Source organism: Gadus morhua, chromosome 6 (assembly GCF_902167405.1).
Source record: "Gadus morhua chromosome 6, gadMor3.0, whole genome shotgun sequence".
Classification (NCBI taxonomy): domain Eukaryota; kingdom Metazoa; phylum Chordata; class Actinopteri; order Gadiformes; family Gadidae; genus Gadus; species Gadus morhua.
In genome coordinates, this window is record NC_044053.1 from 12277133 (window position 1) to 12302624 (window position 25492).

Sequence of the window (25492 nt, forward strand, 5' to 3'; positions counted from 1 at the left end):
TGCTTCATAAATACGCTTTAATCTTGATTTATAGCCGTGTAGACAATCATACTGAATACACTGCTTACTTTATTCTAGAATAAACAAAGCACTTCACAAAATGCCCTTTTTTGCAAACAAAACTCAACTACCATCGACACAAAGTGCATTATGATATGATGAGGAGGTATGCTATAAAATAACACTGACTTTATTGTGAACATTCTGGATATTAATGAAATAAAATTTGTTTGGGGAATATCAACTTCACCATAACAAAAAAAACAAAAAAACAAACAAGAAACACCCACAACGTTTATACATACTCTGCGACTCCTTTTGATCAAGTCTCTGGCCTACGCCCTACCTGACCACCAACAGCTATTAAACATTCCTCGGGTCTTACTGGTCCACAGTACTCCCGGAGCAGAGTGCCTCCTGTGTCGACATCAGAGTACGATGTACCTGTTCTCGCCGCGACGCCCTATGACTGTGTGTAGCGGATGATCTCACTGAGGTCGTAGCCAGTGACCCCAAAGGCGTAGCCGTCGCCGTCACAGAACTTTGCGCCGCAAATCTGAGTGTCCGTCACACACTCATTGTACATATGGGAAATCTAGAACGAGATACAAACGCAGTGTTATTGAACCATGCCCTAAACTGTACACTGCTATACGTTGGCTTGTGTTCTCTAACCCTAACCCTGAGAACCACAATCAGGGGAGGAGGAATGTTACCTCCACGGTGTTGGACTCTGGCGTCATCGTCAGGTGCCACACTCTGACGAACGAATCTTCGGCTGCAGACAAAAGCTGAAGCACATGAACAGTGTTAAACGAATGTTAAGTTATTTTGTGATAAATAACATTCACAGTTACAGTGTCACGATGCCGGTCAAAAGTGGGAAATCAACTATTTGACCACTGAGGCCAGCCATGCTAAAACTTTCCGCACTCAAGGTATTGTAAGATGCTTAGAATAAAAGCATCCACTCGAGGGCAGTTAGGATTAGAGTTCGGTCTGTTGTGCTTACCAGCCCAGAGAAAGGGGCGATATCAAGCGAGTAGATCCAGCGAGCATGGGCGTTGACCTCTGCATGCAGGATCCCAGTCACAGCCTCGTACAGACGGATCTGACCGGTGCCGTAGCCCGCCACCACCGTGCCCTTCCACAGCTTGACTGAGGAGCAGCTCATGCTGGAGTGGACCGTAACCAAAGGAAGGGAGGGGACAGCCGGGGACAGAGGCCGACAGGGGAGTGGAAAATAAGAAGAGGTCAGGCATGGAAAGAAAAAATAGAGGACGAAGAGGGATATTTTACTGATGCAACTGATGCGATTATAACATAGACTAGTTGGGAATAAATAATAACGATGAAACTTAAACATAATAAGGGAAAATAAATATATATATATATATATATATATATATATATATACAAGAAAATAAACCTGTGATGAATAGTGTTGATAATAAATGGGACAGAAAGACACAATCTACAGACTCTAAAACCGAGCGGTGGTGAAACCGACTTACTCAAAGCCAGTGATCTTGTTGAGCAGCTGGAATTCCTCCCCAGACTTCCACACACAGAGCGTTCCAGTATCATCCGCACTGACCATGTCAGCAATGCACTCCTACATTTAAAAACAACAGAGTCATTGTGCAGGATAGCACAGTGGTAAGGGTACTAAATGATTTCATATTTTACAACATATCAAACAACATTCATATTGGATGGATACACATACAGTATATATATTTAGCATATTCAAAGGTAAATAAGAGGTTTTTTTTAGCTATGGTCTACCTGACTGCCAGAACACTCGGAAGCCATGTCTGTGATGGACTCCTTGTGTTCCTCCAACACCTCAGACAGGGTGATGTTCCCGCCTTTACTGGGGATGTCAAACACTAGGATCCCACCAGACGCTTCACCTGGATGGGGGATTTGAGACCCAGAAGGTAGAATGAGTAGGAAACATCATCCAAAGCTTTTCGACGTAAGGAAAGAAATAACACAGAAATGAGTACTCACCCACACATATGTAATTCTCTCGCACTGCTGCTATCCCTCTTGCAAACACTGCCTGAGCTGGGGCAGAAATAAGTAAATAATGATTTATAAAGCTAAAGCAGATTTGTAAAAATACAATGTTATAACATAAGCAAACTCTTGTTATAGGTAGCCAAATTAAAACAGACAGCTATTAGCACTAACTATTGAGTGTAATACAACATGACAATTATACAAACATGAAAAACAAGTTGGTTTTAATGATTTAACATCAATTGTTTGTCACTGAAACACTGGGCAAAATGTTAAAACTATTTGTATTTGTTTCATTTGAACACCTGTAGCGGTTTCCGGGGTATCCAGTGCATGCCAGTACACCATTATGGAGCCATCAGACTCATACATCTGAAACAACAACATGGAAAATGCCATTAGTTAGGGTTAGTGTACACACAGTCACACTCACACACAGACACACAGACACACAGAAGAGGAGAGAGAGAACCATAACAACCTGAATACCCTTCTGGGACGTGAGCACCAGTAGGTCACGAGAGGGAAGAACACACCAGGCTGCCTGTTAGAAACATGGATCATTGATGGTGGAAAACATTGGTTGCATGATTCTGGTAAAAAGTAAACAGAAGAGACACATATTTACACCATATGCAAAGCATACACACTGGGTCAGTGAAGACACGCACACACGTGCACCAATAAATTAACAAATTAAATAATGAATGCATGGATGACGGGCTGACCTGCATGATGAGAGAGTTGCTGGTGGCGACATTAGGCTCCTTGGACTGCAGCTGGCGGTGGGAGGTGTTCAGGCCGTCCCAGGACGCGCTTACTATGCTCACCGTGTTGGCATGCACCACCGTGAAGTAGGTGAGGCTCCGCGGGGCGATACGCAGCACGCTGAGGTTGTTGTAGAGCGCCGACGCGCTGTTCTTGATCTGTAAGCTCTTCTCTTTATGGTACATCTTGGAGAGCAGTTAGGTTGTTGATAAGGGGGTTTGGCGACCTGTTGTTCCTTTGATGAAGAACAATGATCTGGAGGACACAAAGTCAGACAGGCACAATTGGCTTCTTACTATGGGGATTTTATAAGGGATATTTTAATACATAAAAACACCACTTCTTGACCAAACGGTGAACAAGTTGAGGGTTGGGCAGTAAGCTAGTTAAAGTAAAATGTACAATTACAACTGCATGATGTATAAGGTAACGGAAGTTCTTAGATGATCGGATCTAACCGATATCTTAAGCAGAAGTTCACTGCACTATGGTCCAACCAATCGATAATGATCGGGTGTGTAAACCATGTTAGCTTACGATAGATAACCCGTTTAGGAAAAGCTGAGTATCTTCTTCGCGTCCTTTGCAGCCATAGACACAGATCTGCGTAACGCGTCACCAAACCACGTGTCACATCTACGTCGACTTGTTCAGTTGCTTGGCAACTCCACTAACAAAAGACCCACCGTGGATGAAAAGGGAAAAAATAACTCATAAAACATTTTAAAGCGCCTGGCATTCAGCGGGTAGGTATTTTCTTCTAACGTTTGCCACGATATCCACTTTTAAAAATTAGGTCCCGTTGCGTTAACTGTAGGCTACTGGTAATGTAATAACATGTGGTACTTTAGACCTCAGTGCAGTTAGTTTAGGTAACGTTAATGTGTAACTCGGGCCTATGTTTATCAAAGTATTTTTGGTGTGTTACTTATTAACAAAAAAAAGTCAAAATCAGCTTTGGAAGATCTCCCAAAGCTCTTGAAGAGAAGAAACGTTTTACATTACAGAAGGACACTGAATTTGCATTTTCATGTTTTATCAAACGTTGTTTCCCATTCTTAACGTCAAGCCTCTCTGAATTAAGATGTCGCGCTCTGCATCCAAGTCCCGCGCGGACACTCGGGGCCCTAAAGCCCCTGTCCAAGCGGCCTCTCCTCAGAGCAATGACCCCCCCGTGGAAGAAGACGTGGTCCCCGGTCACCTGACCCAGACACAGTGGGAGGACTTGCTGAAGCTGGAGGAGACGGGGGAAAACGTTGAGGAGATAGTGGAGGACCTCATGGGCAATGTCATGGAGAAATGTCTCAAGTCACACATTCACAAACAGGTGACCCGTGTACTTTAGTGCATTCTTCACATCCATACAGTGAATCATAAAAATGAATATTTCCTCATGTGACAACTTTGCCCCCAACTTGCCTCCATCGTAAAACGCTGCCTATCTTTCCCTTGTTTAGCTTGTGGCTTTCACCGTATGCTGGGCCAAAGACTTCCTAGTCGAGGCTATGGAACTGGCTCTCCTCTACCGTGACCCAGGAGACGGGCCGGAGGAGGCGTTCTCCACTGCTGAAGACTCACAGCCGGTGCCTTCACCTATAGACTCCTGGGCCCAAGGCTGTGTGCCTGTTGTATCCATCAGCAGTCCTCCTCCTCCTCCTCTTCCTCCTCACGCAACTCCTCACAAAGTATGCTCTGTCATTTCAAATGAAATGTACTGCAGCTTGGTTTATTACTGTCCCGTATCTGTGATACCAACATTTCCCATCTGCAATCAATAAAGAACATAATACTAGTATTTACTATTGTTAGAATCATATTATTAATATTGTTCATTGCATGTAGTGCTTTACAAGACAGCTAAAGTGCTTTACATATAGTGACTGTGTTTGTGTGTTTGTGTGTTTGTGTGTGTTATTACATGAACAGATAACGAGTAGAATTGCACTACTAACAGCTACCAGAATGAGTGGAATCTATGTTTGTGCGTGTGTTTTTTGTTTGTGTGTGTTTGTGTGTGTCTTGTCCTGTAGCTCATCTTATCTTTGTATTTAACAGGCAGCAGGGCTGGATAAAAAAGAGCCAGGATCTCCCCGGCCGCCCTGCCCAGAGGCCCAGCTGAACAGCTCTAGAGTACAACATGAGAAGCATAGAGAGAGGAGTGGCCCTGCAGATCACAGCCCTCACAGAATAGCCACCCCTACCCCACCAGGCAAAAGCGATAGAAAGAAAAAAATGAAGATTCTGCTAAATACTGCGGCCAAAGAATCAATCCAGTCCTCAACACAGTCCCTTTCCCGGTTGGTTACCCAAGGGGAGCAGGAGGAGGACAGGAAGAGGAGGGTTTGTTTGTCCACTGATGGGTTTGATTCGTTACCTGCGTCTGAGGGCAAGCAACCCGTGTCAAAGCGACATCATGTCCTCCAGCCCCTGCCTCTTGTCTCTCCTCAGTATGAGATCCTGGACACACTGCTCCCTAAAAGACAGACCATACATGGACTTCCTCTCTCAGGGCACAAATACACCAAACAGCGTGCGGCGTCAACCAGCATGAAGCTCAAGCCATTACCCAACTACACGGATCATAAGGCCAAGCTTCAACAAAGACCAAACGCCCAGCCCAGGACTGATTCCTGGCTTGAGCCCAGACACCATTCTACTCCCGTGGACGAGAGTGGTATAATTAGGTTTTCCGGAAGTTTGAGGCTAGACACCATGAATTTACTACCAGGGGTTTCCCTCAATGAGTCACAGGGTCTTCAGAACAGTCCACTAAACACTGGTACTCAGGTCTGTTTGGATAACATGGCTGAGCTGAGGCCCATACGAAGGTATCCAGCCTTGCCAAGCCTTACTACTGAGCAGCGTAGTACAGGTGTACCAGCTCAGGCAATGCCCCTCAAGTAACGCCAGAACGTGATCATGGGATGACTTTTGTTATATTTTTTCAAATAATAAAAGTACACTAAGAAGAATGTGATGCGAAGAGCTGTAGGTGGCGTTGTTGTAGGTCATGCACGTGTGTGTATATGTGAAAGGTGATCAATCAATTTGAATCTGATGTGAAAAAAGTACACTCGAAAATGTTATTTTTAAAAACAAAAATATATATATATATACATATTCTGCTAACCCAAATAATAATCATAAGCGTTGACAATATCTCAATTTCTTCTGAATGATTTGATTAAATCAGTTTATCTACTATTACATCAACAAAGGGTAAGAAAAGTATAGCAATTATGACCACAATTAAACTCACCCACATTCAACTTCAAACTAATTAAAAAGCTTGGTGGGCAATAAGAAAATTATAAAAATACATGTTTTTAATTTATAAATATATCATCACTTTTGCAACTGCCTTTCTTCAACATACGCTGTCGTAAATAAACATACTTATTATAAGTTAATACGATTATTCATTTGAGAAATAGAAAAATAAAGTCGTGGGCAACGTCATAGGGTAGTGCTCATGCAACCTACCTTGTGTAAGTATCCCGGAAGTATGTGGTAAAATCAGCCAATCACTATTCAGGAAAACGGCGTCTGCACCAATCGACAAATGTTTAGCACGCACGTTTGTATGACCCTCTGCTCTGCACATGTGAAACGCAATGTTCGGAAGTCCGAATTGTAACACAACTGGAGAATCCCAATAATTGAACAGAATTGAAATACATTAGCATTCACAAGCGATACTATCGCAGAAAGAGACATAGTCAAGGTAAGGATAAAACGCAGAATAAACTAAAATGTACATATACTTGATATTTTGATACCCAAACGCTCAACCAGGCTTGTGGTGAAACCTCCGAGGGGGACTCTAAACGCATGTAATGTTGGGAGTCAATCTCGTTATTATACGTGTATTATTAAATGTTATTCCTGTTTTTTTTACAGATGATTCCGTCAGACTTGTCCCAAGCCAAGGAGGACGGCAATGGTGTTCCTGCGAATGCCAAGCGTAGTAAACCCGAGGACCAGGGGGAGCAAGACGCCGTCCTCCGACCAGTGAAGCTCTCCCGTACTGAGCTGTACAAACCCCCGACAGTGGAAGAGCTCAACCAGCTGAAAGAGGCCGAAAGCCTCTTCCACTGCAGTCTGCTTAAAATGCAGGTATGCTGTCAACAATCACTCACCATGTATTTAAATGCATTATTGCATTCTATTTAGCCATTTTTACGCAATTAAATGTCTCTTGTCAAATATGCTACAGTGAATTTAAATATATACTACAATAAACATACTCTTAGTAACATTTCACTGAGATAAACCTTCACTGACAGTCAACATCCGTGTTTACTGAACGCAGATGGAAGAGCTGCTGAAAGAAGTGGCCCTGAGTGAACGTAGAAAAAAACAAATCGACTCCTTCGTCAAGACCGTTACAGAAGCTCTGCAGAGTGTGCCCTCTTTTCCAAAAGTTGAGGTATGTATTTCTTCAACGGCCTCTGATTGGGCTTATACTTTGTGTTTGCAGTTTTCATCATTAACCCTCTCTTAACATTCCTGCATACGCGTGATTGTGTGTCCAGCTCGGTGACCTGTCCTGGCTGGCGGGTTCAGTGAAGGTCCCATTCATCATGATGCCTGCAGAAAATGCCGGCAAGTTCCAAATGGCACCACCAGCATCTGTGGATCTTATAGGAAGTTACCCTTTGGGCACCTGCATCAAACCACGCATCACTGTGGACCTTGCAGTCACCATCCCGGCCGTAAGACATTTTTACTTCTACCACTTATTTGTGCCTTGAGTATTGGCAGACATGAGTTTTGATAGTCACAGATAGAGTGACACAATACAGTGACACGATACACTGATGAGCTAAATATGCGCCTTTTCTCTCAACCAGGAAGTCCTGCAAACCAAGGACGATATGAACCAGAGATACCCAAGGAAGAGGGCGCTTTACCTGGCAGGCCTGGCTCAGCATCTCTCCTCTTCAGCTGAAATCGGAAGCATGCGCTACTCCTGCCTCCACGGGAATCGCCTGAGGCCCCTTTTGCTGCTGACCCCTTCAGGTATTTCTGGAGTTTCATAATTATATTTTGCAGGAGTGCATTGTTGCTTTCTAAAGCAATTAATTTGACAAAGGAACATTTTTCGCATTTCTTCAGAACTATTTTACCGATGTTAGAAATGGCTTGCAATAACGGTTTCAGGGAATAAAGAGCCGTTCAGGTGTTTATAACTGTCTTGTACAATAAAATCTATTCAAACTATTAATATTGGCGAACCTGTGTGGTTGTGTCCTATTGTATTATATTTAATATGTGCGTGTCTGTAATGGTGTGCAATGCTGTGCTCTGTAATGGCTGTATTGAAGTGTTTGTGTTTGTTGTCCCTCTCCTCTTCAGGCAAAGAGTCAAGCAACTTCACGGTGCGTCTCCATGCGTGTCTCCCACCCGGATACTTCAAGCCCAGCCGCTTCCACCCGCAGAGAAACAACATCCGGACCAAGTGGTACACCGGCCTGGACTCCTCAGATCCAGGTTACTGCTTTCAAATGGTTAAGCTAGGGTCACCAAATGCTCATTATATATTTTTTAGTGATTCAACATTCTGAGGCTATACATTGCCGGGTTGTCATAAGTCATTCAATTTAAAAATTAACATTTATTTTGTGTAAAACAAGGCCTTGTCTCACTCCGTCTTGTCTCTCTTTCTATGGTCTCACTGCCTCCATGTGTAGAAAGCCCAGAACCTCCCACGCCACATTACAACAGCTCAGTTCTAGGGGACATGCTGCCCAGAGCCCACCTTCAGTTCCTCTCCGCGGTCAGCTCTCAGTGTCCAGCATTTGCCGAAGGAGTGGCCTTGATCAAAGTCTGGCTCCGGCAGAGGGAACTCGACCAGGTGTGCAGGAGAAACAAATATTGTTTACTTGATTTATTGTTTTTAATATTGAATGTATTGTAGCTCCAAAATGGGTATTTAGAGTAAATAAATTTAATTGGTTTGTATGAATCATGTTATCATTGGTGGTCTCACTGTTGCATTGATCCTACATGATTTCCCCACAGGGCGCGGGATGTTTCAATGGCTTCCTGGCTTCCATGACTTTGGCGTACCTTCTGAGTAAACACAGAGTCAACAACAACATGACGGCCTATCAGCTGCTCCGAAACACGCTGCACTTTCTTGGTGAGACAATGGGATTTCTGAAATCCCATTGGAGATATGGAATTATTTGTAATTGTTTTCAATAGTCTGCTGGTTCATGATCCATGCCTTTTTATGTTAATTTCTAGCTACCACAGACCTGACGGAGACTGCAATTACCCTAGCGAGGAAACCAGACTCAACTGCAGTGAGTGATGCAGTGAAGACACTTTGCTTGTTGTTCTCAATCTTCACCCCTGAAGATCCCCTTCACATAAAATAACCATATTGTGAAATCAAATAATTGTAGTGAACCAGAAAATATTTGTATTAATATCTATAGTATACTATATATGGGTATATGATATGTATGTCATAGGCTTTGCATGAACACATACATCGACACTGAAATCATGAGGCAAAAATGCAGTATCTAATGTTTTGAGTAGTGATCTCATTTCCAGGCACAGGTTGTTCCTTTGCGTTTGTTTTGATGTGATCCATTGCTGTGAATATTACACGCAGTAGCCCTATGTGTGACTCTCTTCTCCCCCGGCCCTCCCTGCAGCCATCCCTGCCTGAGTTCCAGGATGCCTTCCAGGTTGTGTTTGTCGACCCCTCTGGACACCTGAACCTGTGTGCTGAGATGACAGAGTGCACCTACAAACAGGTGGGCCTTTAGCTGTTGCTCTTTGATTGTCGGACACTTGGGTTTATTCGGGATGAATCCTCAAAGCGACGGGTCAAACCTCCGCTCCGTGTGTGTACCCAGGTGCAGCATGAGGCCTCCCTATCCATGCAGTTCTGGGACGACGCCACGGTGAACGGCTTCCATGCCCTCCTCATGACTCCGAAGCCCCTGGAGAGGACCAGCGACCACATCTTCCAGTAGGCTTTGTTATATTATTATTATTATTGTGCTTCAAGGCCTGTATTCAGATAGGATCAGAGGTTGAGGACCACATCTTCCAGTAGGCTTTTTAATATTATTCTGCTTCAAGGGATGTATTCAGATATGATCAGAGGTTTGTGACCACATTTCCAGTAGGCGTTTTTTTTTTTTTTATTGTTATTGTGGTTTAAGACAGTTATTCAGATATGATCGGAAGGAAAGTCACCACATCCCCTAGGCGGCCTTCTCCTGCTTTAACCACCAGGTTATTGTCTACAGTAACTGTTGTCATGGATATGCATTGGAAATACTGCAGGGAGGTATCTCTGACGTAGCGTCTACATAAATCTAGTTTGATCCAGCATAGTGAAATGCTACACAAAACTGTAAAACAGGATCTGTTGTACATCGCCAATAACGACGTCAACGTGTTTCGGGCGTGTTTCCAGCCTTCACATTGTGCACACATTTCTCCGGCCATCCCCTTTGTTTACATCCTGTTTGTTGCCTGTTTAGACTCCTGGAGCTGGTCAAGCTTCAAGCCAGCTGTAAGAAACTGAAACTGCTCAGTGAGCTGATGGACCACAGTGGGAACTATGTCCGCACGATGCTGCCCTACATCCTGTCCCTCCTCCAACAGGGACTAGGCCAGAGAATCCTCCTCCTGACCCACTCCCTTTCACCGGACCCAGAGGTCAGCAGTACTGTCGTTCTCGGGGTCAATGATAATGCACGCGTGACTCAGTCCGCTCCTTCCATAGTTCTCGTTTAAAAAGCACTGTTTAGTACTATCAGGTCACTGAATGGGTTATGGTTAGGGTTAATGCCTAATGTAAAGCTAAGCATGTGCTTGACCGACATCTCACTGACTTTGTTTTGGTTTTGTAGTGGACGGTGGAGGCTGAACCCCCAAAGCACAAAGCCCAGCCTCCGCTCTCCTTCGGCCTGATCTTACGGCCCGATTACGCAGCCTCGGTCCTGGAGAGGGGCCCGCCTGCAGACAGTCCCAAGGTGTGTGCGCGAGACTAGAAGTGTCTAATAATGTTTCCATTTCGGCACTCTGAGGCTCTCTTTTCTTTATGCACTCGTTGGCCATTGTTATGGTTGTCAATAATATATGGTTTACATTATTGTCCCAGGCGGCAGAGTTTCGTAAGCTGTGGGGCCCGCGCTCCGAGCTGCGCCGCTTTCAGGACGGCGCCATCACAGAGGCCGTGCTCTGGACCGGAGAGAGCGCCTGTGAGAAGCGGCTGGTTCCCAGGCAGATTGTCAATCACCTGCTACAGCTGTAACTTAATCCTTTTCTCCTATCCTATTATTAATTTAAGCCATTTAAACCACTGCTGTGAATAAAGCCTTTTGAATAATTGATTTATTCCCGTAACAGTCATGCAGATATTCCAGAATCCTGTGTGAGATACGTTGGGGCCATGATGGATGATGTCATCCAAATGAGCAACGATGTACGGTTACTGTTTTTGTACTTTCTGTGACTGACCAGAAGAGGGTGTCTGTCTTATGATTGTCTGCCAAGTACATGTTTTTGTGTTCACTGTTAAAACAAGCTGAACCTCCAATTACAAATTGTATGTATTTATTTTTTCGAAGGTGCCTAGTACTGGGGAAGAAGAGAGTTTAAAGGTGGTTCAGTCTTACGACGACTTGAGTAGGAAGCTGTGGAGGCTAGAAGGTCTACCCCTGTCTGTCACTGCTGTCCAGGGAGCACACCCTGCACTCAGATACACACAGGTAAGCCCAGCCATGGTTCTGATTGTTCCACAACACTGTGATTATGTCTCACAACATTAACATCTGATTATTCTGTTTTTGTTTTTTATTTTTTTAACAAAATATTATAAATCTAAACTTCTTTCAGTATACTAAAGCGTGTTTACAAGCAGGTGCTATTGTTGCTGTGTGTATGGATATATTTGTATATTATGAGTGTTATGCTCTATGGACTTGGTGTCATGAACTATGGCATTTCTAGGTCTTTCCCCCGAAACCCCTGAAGTTGGACTACTCTTTCTTTGGTAAAGAAAAGAGTTCCAGATCACTTTTGCCCAAAGAGGGTAAACCTTGCCCGGTCTATATCGAACCCATCACAGGTACGTTTGAGAAAGTAATCCAATGTCATACTAGCTCTTTGAGGTTGGAAGACAAAGCTTACCCAACATCTCACATATGCACGCCTTCTAAGATGCAATCCAATATTAAATAGTATTTTTTTAGAGCTGTCAGTTAAACGCGTTATTAACGGCGTTAACGCAAACCAAATTTAACGGCGTTAAAATTTTTAACGCGCGATTAACGCAATTATTTTATTAAAAAAAAAAAAAAAAACTTTTTTTTTTTTTTTTTTTCTTTGGCTCAAAACAAAGAAGCAGTAGCCTGACTGCTATGTTCAAATGACATTTGTTCAAAGCAGTCGTTTAATTGCACTATAGGCTCTTTTTTTGTATCGTCCTGTTTTGATCAGTGTATAAAAGTGTAAAAATCATTTGCACAAGGCAAGCCGATGCACTTCACCATGTTGATAAGAGAATTAAAATGAGAAGAATTATGGGACAAAAAAATCAAGGGATATTTAGCATAGAAAAATAATTTGTGATTAATCGCGATTAATTAGAGTTAACTATGACATTAATGCGATTAATCACGTTTAAATATTTTAATCGCTTGACAGCTCTAGTATTTTTGTGTTATTGTGATTTTGTGTCGTTTGAACTGCTCTTGCCTGACTTTATGAATACAGAAAAACGCTTTCATGTAAAGAGGGTTTAAGTGCGCCCAATTCACAAAGTTTTCTTTAACGGTCACCCTGGTTACCCTGTAGTGGTGTGTCACATGGAGGGCAGCGGGAAGTGGCCCCACGACCGCGTGGCGATCCGCCACCTCAAGGCGGCCTTTCACCTCAGTCTGGGGGAGCTGCTGACCAAGGAGCACAGCTACACCTGCAGGCCCTGCCCCACCCACCTGGACGTCTGGAAGGTACGCCCTGCGGCACGGCAAAAAAAACAAAAAAATATTTTTAGTTGTGAATTGTCTGTTTCATGGCCATGGGATACATTCGATTGTTTATTTTCTTTCACAATGCTTGAATGCTAAGCCTTCAACGCTACCGTTGGTTTATTAGAAACACATGCAGTGCAGCAAATGGCAAGTGACACCAGTACAGAGAGCGCAATTTTGATTATATTTTAGGTAGAACGTATTTTTTTTTAAATTATAAAATGGCGTTAAATGGAGCAAAGCAAATGTAGCAGGGCTGTATTCCTCCACTTTCTTTGGATAGGACTCGACTCTATTTTGGACGAGTCAAACATCTGTCCGTGTGCCAATAGGTTTAAGGCAATGATGATAATTGGAAGGGTAATTGTCATGTCAAACATAGGTAACCGCAGCTATTGTATCCTAGATGTTTGCAGCTTATTATGGAGTGTACATCCACTCTCCCCTGGACCCGATGTACGATTCATCCAAAATGTAGACTCCGACCTGACCCTGCTCTCCACGTGTTCCCCCAGGAAGGCTACGCCTTCCGCGTCCACGTGGCGTACCACCGCGAGCCCCAGGTGCTGCGGGAGAGCGTGGGCCCCGACGGGCTGCTGGTGGTCCGGGACAACGAGGCCGCCCAGGCCCTGGAGCTGGCCACCGTGCACCGGCCCCTGCTGACCAGCACCCTGCACGGGTAAGGCTCCTTCTGGGGCCCCGGGCCGCCCCAATGATGTTGATGATCCGAGTCTGATGCCTTTTTTTGTTAAACGGTTGTTTCAACAGCCACAGGTTTCAAGCAGAATTCAGCGTGCAATGCATTACTTTCAAGCAATTGCAGTGTTGGATCCTGCACAATAATTCTTCCGCTGCAGCTATTGCCTCCCATTGATGATCTTTGGCACTACAAGGCTTCTCAAGATGAAACCCAAGTCAATCCATCCATCCAGGCAGATTGTCCTCCCCGCCCGCCCACTATTAGAAGATCTCTCACAGAAGTCCCATGCTATAGCTATAAGGGCAGCTACAACTCAGACCACTAGAGGTCGTCAGTGAGAAACCTTTCATAATGGGCGCAGGTTTAGGCCCAGTCCCATTTCTCTCCAATTAACAAGAACATTTGTTTAGAGTGCCCCTAGCTACCGAGCTGGCTAGAGTTCATGGGATGATTGTATGGGGGAAAACAGCACTCCCTTTTTTTCCCTACCCCTCTGCCGGAACGCGCAAAATCTAGAGTTAGGGCTCAAATCTAGGGGGAGCATTTGGGACAGGGCCTTAAACTTGTTGTTTTCAAATGTACCCTAACCCGAGCGTGTCCACAGGCTCCAGCAGCAGCACCCCTGCTTCGGCGCCGTCTGCCGCCTCGCCAAGCGCTGGCTCGGAGCACAGCTGCTCAGCGACGACATCAGGGAGGACGCGGCCGACCTACTGGTGGCCTCGCTCTTCCTGCACCCCGCCCCCTTCACTGCCCCCAGGTACCCACTCCCTCTCTCTCTCTCTCCCTTGTCCCCGCCCGCCCGCCCCCGGTACGATCTCCCCTCCCTCCTCCTCCCTTTGTGGTTGCCTCGTTAGTAGGTCATGTGAACTGAGTTTTTATCGACCCTCTGCCCGCAGCTCTCCTCAGGTGGGATTCCTGCGCTTCCTCCGCCTGCTTTCATCCTTCGACTGGAGGAACAACCCCCTGGTGGTTAACCTCAACAGCAAGCTGACAGGCATGTACTCACACACACATGCACATACCTCAATGCTCTTTTTTAAGTCATTTCAGTTTTTTTTTTTTACCCGTGCCTCGTTATGAGGTTTGAGTGATTCGGGGTGGTTGGCCCCCCCAAGAGTCTAACACTGTGTCGTCGCCTCCTCCTCACCTGCAGCGGCCGACTACACGGACATCAAGAACGACTTTGTGGCAGGCAGAGACTCCCTGCCGGTCATGTTCATAGCCACGCCCAGCGACAAGAAGCTGTCCCTGTGGACCAAGCGGGAACCTAGCGTACAGGTCAGTCACAGGACAACCCCCAACAGTACAGCTTTTTTTACATGTTGGCGCACCGCCGTTTATGCACAGTTAAAATGACCTAAAACAGAGGGACCACATATTGGGACCACATATACAATTGATGCAGCAATATAACAATCTGTACATGAGATATACAACATGAAACCTCTTTTGGGATGATTCCACTTATGTTAAGCACACATCGACACAGATATGATGCATCCACGTGCTGACAACAGAAACGGCAAACCCTTCATATCAAAGGCACAGGCCATCCCATAACTTTGTGTTGAGGTCCCGTCATTGGGAAACATTCACTATTTGATCTGAAGCTTCTCGTAGAGGCTTCACATCAGACACAAATGAATGACTCTGGACTTCACAAACAGCGGTGTAAAAGAGTATTGCAGGTCCTCGGCAGAAAGCAGTCACACAGTTTTCCGATCCTTGAGCCTTTCCGCGTGGCACACAGTTCCCCCGGGGCACACTGCGGAGAGACGGCCACGTTGCCGGGAATTATTACCAGTGAATTATCCTCCCGACAGCTCCACATCTGTGTCCTTGGTGTGACGCATTCAAAAAGACTGTCTTACTTATTAAGGTCTAGTGCTGAAACGATTCGTCAAATTCAAAAGCATCATAGTCCTTAAAGTAAGCACGCGCCCAATTGCTATATTTAAAATGCAAACGTTGTCAACAAGAATACCTGAATTTTTCTTGGTTACACCATATAAACGTCAACATAAGATAAATTCTAAGTCCTAAGAATGGTTGCAGTCCTGCTTTGATTTTGAGTTGGGGTACATACCATAGGCACATAATTATGCTTCATTCCTTGAGTTGGGAACCGGTTGTCGTTCTTCAGTCGCTCCAGCACCCCATGTAAGTCAGTCATCTGCAAAGGCCAAAGCGTTCAACCCATCAAATACGTACAATGAAGAGCTCCTCATTGCTCACTATTTTAAACCTGTTTATAATGTTCCCAAGATAAACCTGATCTCAAAGCCAAACACGCCCAACAACGCCATAACAACCCACTCCGCTCACCAGTTGTCTTTCATCGAGGTCCAGCGCGGCGGGGAAATGAGCTGAATATCTGGTGCTGAGCTCCTCGGTATCAGCATGGCCGTGGCGGCCGGTGGCTAGAAGCACGCAGAGAAGGCCTAGTGGCCAGCGGCCCCCGCGGCTGCGGAGCTGACCCACATTCATTTCCTGCTCCAAGCCCCCCCTGGAAGCCACTGAGTCCCCTCCGTCCAGCGTCATTCTTTATAGCGGCAGGAAGTCTCTGGCCCTGCGTGACGTACGGACTGATGCGTCACACTGTGGTGGTTATTAAGAGTCCAATTAAAACCCCCTTTGTAACGAGGAGTTTCAGCCTCCTTGACTCACCTCTGAAAGCAGATGTAGCCACTTGAATGGCATGGGAGTCTGTAAAAGTTGCTCTGAATGCCTCTTGAAGGCTAATAAAATGGAGAACTTTAGACAGGAGGTCACCTGCCTGCACACGCTTTATGAGGATAAAGGATTTGACGACGAGATGAAAGATATTCTCAATAAAACAGTATATTTTTAAATGCATGTTGATATACTGCTGTCGTCCTATGTAGCACTCCGACAAAGACAGAGTTTGGCACGTGGTCATTACATCTCAGTTAATTGGTCATTTCTGGGAAAAGCACTTTAGGGAGAAATTGTCCATTCAAATCGTTCTCTTTTTTTTATAACAGACAGATCTTTAAGTGCTTCATTGACTTTTAAATTGGCACACTGTGGTGTCATACTGAGCCAATAGTGTCCATCTAAAATACAATAAAGGTACATAATGGTCTCTTTGAAACATTGATTTCAACTCAATGGTTTTCTGTCACATGCATGACACTCATGTGACTGCTACGGAGATGTTTGGAGATGATGTTGGCCCCTCGCTGCTTTGTCCTGCAGATGATGCAGCGGGCGGTGATGCTGGCGGCGGAGAGCCTCAAGGTTCTGGAGCCCCAGCTGAAGGACGGCACCCAGATACAGGACGTCAAGGTTGGTTCAAAACAGACACTGAAACAACTGCATCATGGAGTCGGACTCCGGTGTCAAAATTGGACAACTGGTGCGAAAGAAAGTTGACTGTGTCCGAGGTGCCCACTTACTTGGCTGATGTGAAGATGCCTTCGCACCAAACGGAGAAGTCGCCCTGCAGAAGTCGTAGCGCACAACACTAGCTCCATCTTGTGAAGGATGTCGCCTCATTAATGAAAGCTCTCGAATCGTTTTTCTCTTCTCCCATGTATCTATTGTGTGTTTTTCAAATGTAATCTATTAGGGTACCTAATTGTGTGTTGCTGTTGTGTGCAGGTGGCAATGCGTCCCCCCTTAGACGCCTACGATGTGTTGATCCACCTGCTGCCCAAGCAGGTCCCCCTGCTCAAGCAGGCGGTGGACCCTCCGCTGGTGGTCTTCAGCAGGGGGACCGAGGCAGGCAAGGCGGGCACTCCTGGAGGGGCCATGCCCGTCATAGACTACAACCCCGTCGCTCTCTACCTGTCAGAGCTCAGGGTTCGTCTTTTGCTTACTTTAACTAGTACTTGACTTCATTAATTAGTGTACGTAAATTTTATTCACACTTTTTTTTTACTTTTTTATTAATCAGCAGAAGCAGGCAAGCAAATGTTCCTTTATTCTTATTTTTTTTTATTTATTCTTTTAAATCTGACCTCCAGGATTCATTTGGAGACTTGGCCCTGTTCTTCTGTGACCCTTACGGTGGTACGGTGATCGCCGTGTTGTGGAAGCCCAAAGCCTTCAAACCAGTGCCCTTCAAGGTAAGTGCGGATGCTGGCCTCTACCCCCAATGTGTAGTAGAGGGAGCTGCACATTTCAACCATCGCTGATATGAGTTACTAAACTGTCATATGGTGCTGTAGGCACGGTTTCAGAGCTGCAATTTGAGTGTCAACGGTTTGGAATTGGCATAGTCATGCGCCAGCTATTCGGGAGCGACGTTCTCTGTGAGAAACTTCAACGTTCTGGGTGGCCTTTGGATGAGCCAATTAAGCAATAAGCCAACAGAATGCAGGGTTTGCATAACTCCCCCTCGCGGTTGAACAATCACTGTAAATCAAGGCCTGAAATGGCTTACTGCCTTTATGCAGTAGTTACTTAAATTGAACCTCTCTCCTTGCTCATATCTTCAATCTGGGCAATCCATCTTGCCTGTCAACGACACTCGTGCCCACATAGGGTTATCGTTTCAATTGCTGTAAAACATTGGGTGGGAGGGGGAGGAGAGGGAGTGCATGTTTTTGGGGTGGTTTAACTTAAAAATGTGCTCTTTCCCCACTCGCTCTCTATACAATTCCCAAATTCTCAAAACAGCCGCTTAAGACATACTATTATATTATAATGCCAACTACGGCTGAAGGCCAGTACTGACTGCTCTGTCTCGCCACGTAGACCTCGGAGATAAAGGCGCGGCGTGTGGAGGTGAAAGGGGAGCAGGCGCATAGTGTGCCCAACGTGGAGGCCATCGTGGAGGACTTCAGTGTGATGGGGAAGGATCTGGTCAGGTCGGTGGAGGCCAGGACGGAGAGGTGGAGCGTCTAGAAGACATGCAGCCATACCATCATGCCATTATGATCTCAAAGTATGTCGGGGAGAAGTCAGACGTTGGTTGTTATTTTCAGAACATTCTGTTAAATTTGTTATTCTTATTCAGCTTTCGTGTACATTACAATATATAATTCTTATTCGGTTTTAGTATACTTGTAGGATAAGACGTGACATGTTTGTTATTGGCGGACTGGTTTATTAAAAGATTCTTAAATACTTGTTTCCCTTATTTCCTTCATAGATACTAATCCTACAGCAGTTAACCGCACTATAATGTAAATGTGACAATGGCTATGAAGTTAATAAAAGTAAGTCGGTAAAACACATGCCTGTTCTCCAGGTTTTGTCTGACGCCTGGTAAGAGTTCCCTTTCTCAATTTACTGAAAAATAACACGCAAAATTAACTTATGTTTGAGATATCAAGATCAAGAGGTGGAATAAGGAACAGGGATTTCCATAATTGGGACATGAGAAAAAATGAATATGTTTACTGAAACAAACAGTTTAAAAGCCTACATACGGTCTCATGTTAATAAAACGTGTGTGTATGTGTGGGGTACAAACCATTATCAATAAACTTAACTTTAGTTCATGCAAGGCAAATGTTCAACTCAAATGGAAGCTTGTTTAAATTAAACGTCCAGCTCTTGCCCAGCATTTGATTACTTCTTTGTTCCCTCATACTCTGTACTATACTTTGTTCATATAACGTTTGCTTACCGTTTTATTTCAATTGCAAGGTTTTACATGTTCAACCTGAATCCTTGGCAAATGCCACCGCTTGCAACCAACTGGTATCGTCCCATCTCCCAGAGCTTGATTGGCAATGGACCACTTCTCTCCTCACATGAGATCCCTTCATCTTTCGATCGGAGGAACTCCTCTCTGGATGATAGTAACCCTTAACAACAAGCGCACACACAAACACTTACTTTCAGCTCATAGTCTACACATTCACAGAACGTAAACTGACCCCATTGACATTTCTAATGACGAAAACATTAGAAATGACAATGCCTGATGTGATAAGGACTTTTGAAGTGGATATTGGAATAATTTGCATAAAGGCCTCGCTGCAAGATATCTTGTCGTAACAATTGTTTGCTAGAATGTAGTGTTGGATTTGACCACAGGGGGGTGCATTTCACTGACGTTCAGCTGGAATGGGCGATACCAAACTTTTTTATTCGATATCATTTTCACTTAAGCCGATTTCGCCTCTGCCTGTCCGTCTCTCCTGCCAAAACGGCCTATCTACTGGAGCTGATGGTGCGTTCGAGTATTCTCTGCGAACCGACTCGGATCTCGGATCTGATGCCACGCCCACACTTCAAGCGTTTTATTATTTCGCTCGGTCGTTGGAGGAAAACATGGACGCCACCCGGAAAGCTGTTGTCGCGGTAGCATTGGCAGAGGACCAGGCGATCCAATATAAGTAGGCTATAGGCCATAGTCAAGTCAAGTTTATTTATATAGCACATATAAAACAACAGTAGTTGACCAAAGTGCTGGACACAAATACAATATATTTGTGTACATAGGCAGAGATACGGACGCAGTAAGGTATTGCAGTAATACGAGTTATTGAAATTACCATTTAAACCACCGCAGCCATCTTGAATTCTGTCTCAATTTCGCTCGGTCACCACTGAGAGATGTTGGCTCAGTATGACACCACCGAGATGGCGAGATCGCCGTCCGAGGAAAAGGGGCGTGTTTGTGCGTGTCGCTAGGCAACGTCCTCGGACCTCCGAGACGGATGGATATTAAAACGCACCATGATTGTGCAACAATTCCGAGGTATCTTTTTCTCGCTTATAACTCTCAGGGTGTGTTGTATTTAAAAGTTTGAATAATTTACTCGTAAGGCTGCTGTATGGCACACTCTTGTAACAAATAGCCTATCCTACGAGTGGTTTATCGACGGCTGAAGAGTACCACGGGCACCACACAAGTGTGATGCTGCAGAATGCGGGCCGTGCGGCAGCGTTGTGAGTGTGCGCGGGCGCGCTCTGTTGTCGTCACACAGGCTTCCACAGTCATGCACTTGAAAGTGCAGTCAAGAAAGCTAAGGGCCAGCGAGGCGTCAGGGCGGATAATTCGTTAATTCCCACCCATTTCTTTATAGATCCATGATTCCCGCCTCAAACATTGTACACAACTTAAGTCCTGAACAGTGAACACGATTGTAAGTGATGCAGCCCACTCTTTGTATTGATATAATTATATTATTGATATCTGATTTCAAGGAATCGATACCAAATGAGAAGCTTATGAGTATAAAGTATCAATCCTGCAGTATCGTTCTAGCCTGGCTCCGCCCGCCTAAGTACTTCCGCTCAATTTGAATTTCCCTTCAGTACTAGGTCTGGACCTGCTGTATGTAATTTGGTTCTCTGGTGCCGCCACAGCGGCCCCCAATCAGCGAAGAGAGGGCGTGTCTGAGAACAATGAATATAAAGTCGTACGCCAGTTTGAGTTGTTGTTGTAGGTCAGTAGTTGATTTACAATGTGCAATTTTTCCCTGATAAATTAAATTCGACCAACAAAACCTGCAGCTGTCGTTGACGGACATTTTCGTGCAGACGCGCAAGGTGTTTGGTTTGTGTACAACCTGCGCGTGATTCCCGGCGCATGACATACGTCACAACCAAACGTTAGCGATTGGTTATGGCAGATCCAGAGTGGCACTGGGCAGATCCAATCATTTTAAACTTCAACAGACAACCGCCTTCAAGTGAGTTAACGTTTGTCAATTGATTAGGTCCAGACTCTCTGTACAAATGAAATGAAGTGAAGTACGAGAGTCTGGTAGAACCAGGCTAGTATCGTTCCGCCAATCCCTACAATTTCTATGGAGGAAGAAAGGTTTGGTGCGGATCACGACACATGAATAGGAATTTCCATGCAATGAATTATGTAGGCTACTGTATGTAGAAGCATTATTATGTGCAAGAGTGTTGATGTGGTGAATGATGTGGTGGCGGAGAAGAACATTCCCTCTCCCGACGAACATGTGCTACGTCTGACCACGGCTGAGGTGAAAAAGTCACTGCGCAGAGTGAATCCGCGTAAGGCTGCTGGCCCAGACAACATTCCCGGGAGTGTGCTCAAAGGACATCAACATCTCCCTGAGCAGTGCCAACGTCCCATCGTGCTTCAAAACTACCACCATTGTCCCTGTGCCAAAGAAGTCACCTGTGTCCTGCCTCAACGACTACCGCCCCATAGCACTCACTTCTACCATCATGAAGTGCTTTGAGAGGCTGATCCTGAGGCACATAAAGAGCCTCCTGCCTCCCACCCTAGACCCCCTGCAGTTTGCGTATCGAGCAAACCGCTCTACCGATGACGCCATCTCATCCACCCTCCACCTAGCACTCACCCACCTGGAAAAAAAGGACACATATGTTAGAATGCTGTTCATAGACTTCAGTTCAGCATTCAACACAATCGTCCCCATGCACCTGATCACGAAGCTGGGCTTGCTGGGCCTGAACATCTCCCTCTGCAACTGGATCTTGGACTTTCTGACGGGGAGACCCCAGACAGTCCGGATCGGGAAAAACACCTCCAACACCACCACTCTGAGCACAGGGGCCCCTCAAGGCTGTGTGCTCAGTCCACTGCTGTTCACACTACTGACGCACGACTGCACGGCGCTACACGGCTCGAATCACATCATCAAGTTCGCCGACGATACGACCGTGGTGGGTCTGATAGAAAAGAACGACGAGTCAGCTTACAGAGAGGAGGTGAAACAACTGCTAACCTGGTGCAAAGTCAACAACCTGTCCCTGAACGTAGACAAAACCAAAGAGATTGTTGTTGACTTCAGAAGAGCACAGAGGGACCACGAGCCGCTGGACGTTGATGGCTCCCCGGTGGAGATCGTGAAGAACACCAAATTCCTTGGTGTCCACCTGGCCGAGAGCTTAACCTGGTCCCTCAACACCGGCTCCACGGTTAAGAAAGCCCAGCAGCGCCTCCACTTCCTGAGAAGGCTGAAGAGAGCCCACCTCCCACCCCCCATTCTCACCACTTTTTACAGAGGGACCATAGAGAGCATCCTGGGAGGCTGCATCACTGCCTGGTTCGGAAACTGCACCAAACTGGACCACAAGAACCTGCAGCGAGTAGTGAGGACAGCTGAGAAGATCATCGGCGTCTCTCTCCCCTCCATGTCAGACATTTACACCACTCGCTGCATCCGCAAGGCAACCAGCATTGTGGATGACCCCTCCCACCCCTCACACAAATTTTTCTCACCCCTTCCGTCTGGCAGAAGGTACCGGAGCCTCCGGTCCGCCACAACCAGACTACACTACAGCTTCTTCCCCCAGGCCATCCGACTCCTCAACTCTAAGGGACAGATCTGATCATCTCTGTTGCCCTTGGTTTATGCACTATTGCACTATTGCTTTATATTCATATTTATTATATTCATATTTATATTCCCGCACTACTCAGACACATAGTCATATTTATATTTATATTCCCGCACTACAAATTCCACACAGTCACTTTACTGGTTTGCAGTTATATGTAGCATGTTGTTGTTGTTGTTGTTGTTGTTGATTTTTTGTTATTATTGTCGCTCTATGTTGCACCTTATGTTCTTGGGAAACGCTATTTCATTTCACTGTATACTGTGTATATGGCTGAAATGACAATAAATTATCTTGAATCTTGAATCTTGAAGAGCCCTTGTAGGCCTACTTTTGACTGAAATTTGCATAGCGTGGTTAAAAAACAAACAAGTGCTAAACAAGTTAAAAGGAAAGCTGTTAGTCCCAGAGAGCTGGAAATAGTTAAGCTCCCGGAGTACACCGCCGGAGCTGCCGGACTGCAGCTGAACCTCGACGGCGGCCAGACTAGCGCCGAAGCTTTGGTGGCAGTCCAGAAGCTCCGGCACGGGGAGCTCGGCGGCAGCCCGGCAGCTCAGCTCCCGGACCACAATCCCTTTCTCCTCCATGTCGTGGTTCATGGACTTCAGAGAGTCAAGGCCAAAGTCCCTTTCCCCCAATTCTTCTCTACCATGGCCGAGATATCCCCCTTTACGAGTCTTTACTTGTGGAGGGGCCAGAGACGTCAGACGCAGTCTTTATGATTCATAATATCATCCTAGCTTTTGACCATGATATTAGATATAATATTATATAAATATCCATATATAGTATTATTATTATTATTCTGACCTTTATTATTATATTAGATAGATATAGAGCTCCAGGAGTCCGCAAACGGCAACAATCCCTTCTCCTCCATGCTGTGGTTCAGTCTGACAGCTCATTGGTCAATGGGCAGCAGCTCATTTGCATTAAAGCTACAGAAACGGCGCATTCTGAAGGCACTGAAACAGAAGGGAATAGCGGTAGGAAAGATATTTTTTCCTAAAAGCTATTTCCAGCAAACATCTTCAAAAACATGTTTTTTGGAACTCAAATAATGTGTTTACTTGTTGGGAATGCACCATAATATTTCTCCTTTAATTGATTACTGATATCAGCTTACCAAACTCATGTGAAGCCTATAGCATATGTTTCTTTACACCTACATCTACAGCTCTTAATTATATTCAAAATGACATCCCTTAAAGAGTTTTATTTTTTATTCTTAAATGAGCGATGAAAACTGCTTCTAGATTCCTTGGGTCTCTGGGTCCTTTAACAGTGCAATATAAAAGTAAAAAGTATAAGAGAAAAACAAGTAAAGAGAGCTGAGACCTAACTAAACAAATAAACTACACTACTGGATATGAAATAATTAGAATAAAATAAAAATATAATAATAAGTAATGTATAAATAGATGCAGCATAAACAGATGTGAAATGTATACAGACATTGTTAGACAGATGTCGACTGTTAGAAATAAGACAGGTTGTGAGGGTTGCAAACTTTAAACTTTGGTATTCATTCAAAGTGGGCTCACAGCCAGCCCTACTAACTGCTGTACATTCTGCATACATACATTATTTATTAATACCTTTGAGTTTTTTATTTAATGGCCTATTTGTCAAATTAAGTGGCACTCATTAGGTAGTGAACACATGGTTATGAATCCAGCCTAAAGACTTAATTCCCGTTATTAGCATTCATCAAAATTCTACCCCCAAAAGTAGCAAGCTGTTCGATTATGAGATTTATGGGTGCTCTTCTATGTATTCTTCTGTAACGGCACAAGTAAAAAGTGTTCACCTCTAACTCTTTTTGCCATAGCAGGCTTAGTGGTTGATGAAGACCCACATTTGAAGTTGCCAAATAGTGCAAAAGCCTGTTTTATACATGATATACTGCCGTAAAACGGGGTGTGTGGAAAGACTGATACGAAACAAAAATCATTTCAACACATGCAAGTCGGGATTGTGTCTCAGCCTGAATGCCGTCCTTTATTTTGGCTTCCTATTCCCAGGGTATATAGCCAACATTTGATTGTGCAAGAAAATGTTGACGGGACAGTACTTAAGCCAATGCATGACATACCATGTGTCACTTAACCTGTGAATGGGTTCTCACCCATACATTAACACCATGCGAAACCTGTTCAAAACGTAGTATGCATGAGCTGATCAATATTGCCATAAATAAAAATGCGGTCAATGTGTCAATGCGGACCCGACCAGGACAAACTGATATAAGGGGGTCCAAATCGTCTCTCAAATATCCACACACACACACACACACACACACACACACACACACACACACACACACACACACACACACACACACAGTTAAGGGTCGTGTCTGCCGCCTATCAATCACTCCCCACCCCTCCTCACCTTGTCGTCTATTCCAGCACTGCCAGTTCGTCAGTGCGCCAGTGTGAAAAATCTGGCACATAGATGGATAGATTATTAGGTACTTGTATTATCCCCATGGGGAAAATTACTGTTTTGCTGCACAGCAAGAATTGACAAGACCAAACAAATAACTCTGTGATTGAGTAACAGAAGCCGGGGTCACGTAGTCCACAAATCCATGTGATGTTATCGGTGCTTTTCCAACGTCTTACCGAGCAGGAAGGCACTTTGATGGGGTGGAGGGATGACTCAAGCCGAATTATTCAAATTAAGTTCACAGGAAAACAAGACATAACAAGAACAAACA

At 44.9% G+C, this 25492-nt stretch overlaps 4 protein-coding genes across 8 annotated transcripts; 2 read left to right on the plus strand and 2 right to left on the minus strand.

Moving 5' to 3' along the window:
- Positions 1-3458, minus strand: wdr54 (WD repeat domain 54). Its single transcript, XM_030358323.1, has 10 exons — positions 3334-3458; positions 2757-3051; positions 2510-2572; positions 2334-2400; positions 2017-2073; positions 1789-1916; positions 1515-1615; positions 1013-1175; positions 717-791; positions 1-595 (listed from the first exon to the last, which is right to left on the minus strand). The coding sequence occupies exons 2-10, from the start codon at positions 2979-2981 to the stop codon at positions 464-466; spliced, it is 1011 nt and encodes a 336-aa protein (XP_030214183.1). The 5' UTR covers positions 2982-3051; positions 3334-3458; the 3' UTR covers positions 1-463.
- c20h2orf81 (chromosome 20 C2orf81 homolog) lies at positions 2772-6206 on the plus strand. 5 transcript variants are annotated; one of them, XM_030358317.1, is made up of 4 exons: positions 2772-2886; positions 3881-4123; positions 4254-4481; positions 4852-6206. In XM_030358317.1, the coding sequence occupies exons 2-4, from the start codon at positions 3881-3883 to the stop codon at positions 5698-5700; spliced, it is 1320 nt and encodes a 439-aa protein (XP_030214177.1). In that variant the 5' UTR covers positions 2772-2886; the 3' UTR covers positions 5701-6206. The 5 variants fall into 5 exon arrangements, with proteins under 5 accessions (XP_030214177.1, XP_030214176.1, XP_030214180.1 ...); XM_030358316.1 differs by having other exon boundaries at positions 2803-2882; XM_030358320.1 differs by having other exon boundaries at positions 2820-2886; positions 3866-4123.
- Positions 6207-6349: 143 nt separating this feature from the next.
- nol6 (nucleolar protein 6 (RNA-associated)) lies at positions 6350-18707 on the plus strand. Its single transcript, XM_030358315.1, has 26 exons — positions 6350-6520; positions 6697-6912; positions 7109-7225; positions 7332-7511; positions 7650-7818; positions 8155-8289; positions 8490-8653; positions 8821-8941; positions 9049-9107; positions 9468-9569; positions 9672-9787; positions 10308-10485; positions 10680-10802; positions 10931-11079; positions 11179-11254; positions 11400-11540; positions 11782-11899; positions 12628-12782; positions 13319-13482; positions 14108-14260; positions 14400-14497; positions 14657-14781; positions 16723-16812; positions 17128-17328; positions 17493-17594; positions 18226-18707. Exons 2-26 carry the CDS (start codon positions 6697-6699, stop codon positions 18373-18375), a joined length of 3402 nt encoding a protein of 1133 aa, XP_030214175.1. The 5' UTR covers positions 6350-6520; the 3' UTR covers positions 18376-18707.
- Positions 14851-16151, minus strand: LOC115545308 (cocaine- and amphetamine-regulated transcript protein-like). The gene is made up of 3 exons (XM_030358324.1): positions 15829-16151; positions 15590-15676; positions 14851-15268 (listed from the first exon to the last, which is right to left on the minus strand). The coding sequence occupies exons 1-3, from the start codon at positions 16042-16044 to the stop codon at positions 15161-15163; spliced, it is 411 nt and encodes a 136-aa protein (XP_030214184.1). The 5' UTR covers positions 16045-16151; the 3' UTR covers positions 14851-15160.
- Positions 18708-25492: the final 6785 nt, after the last annotated feature.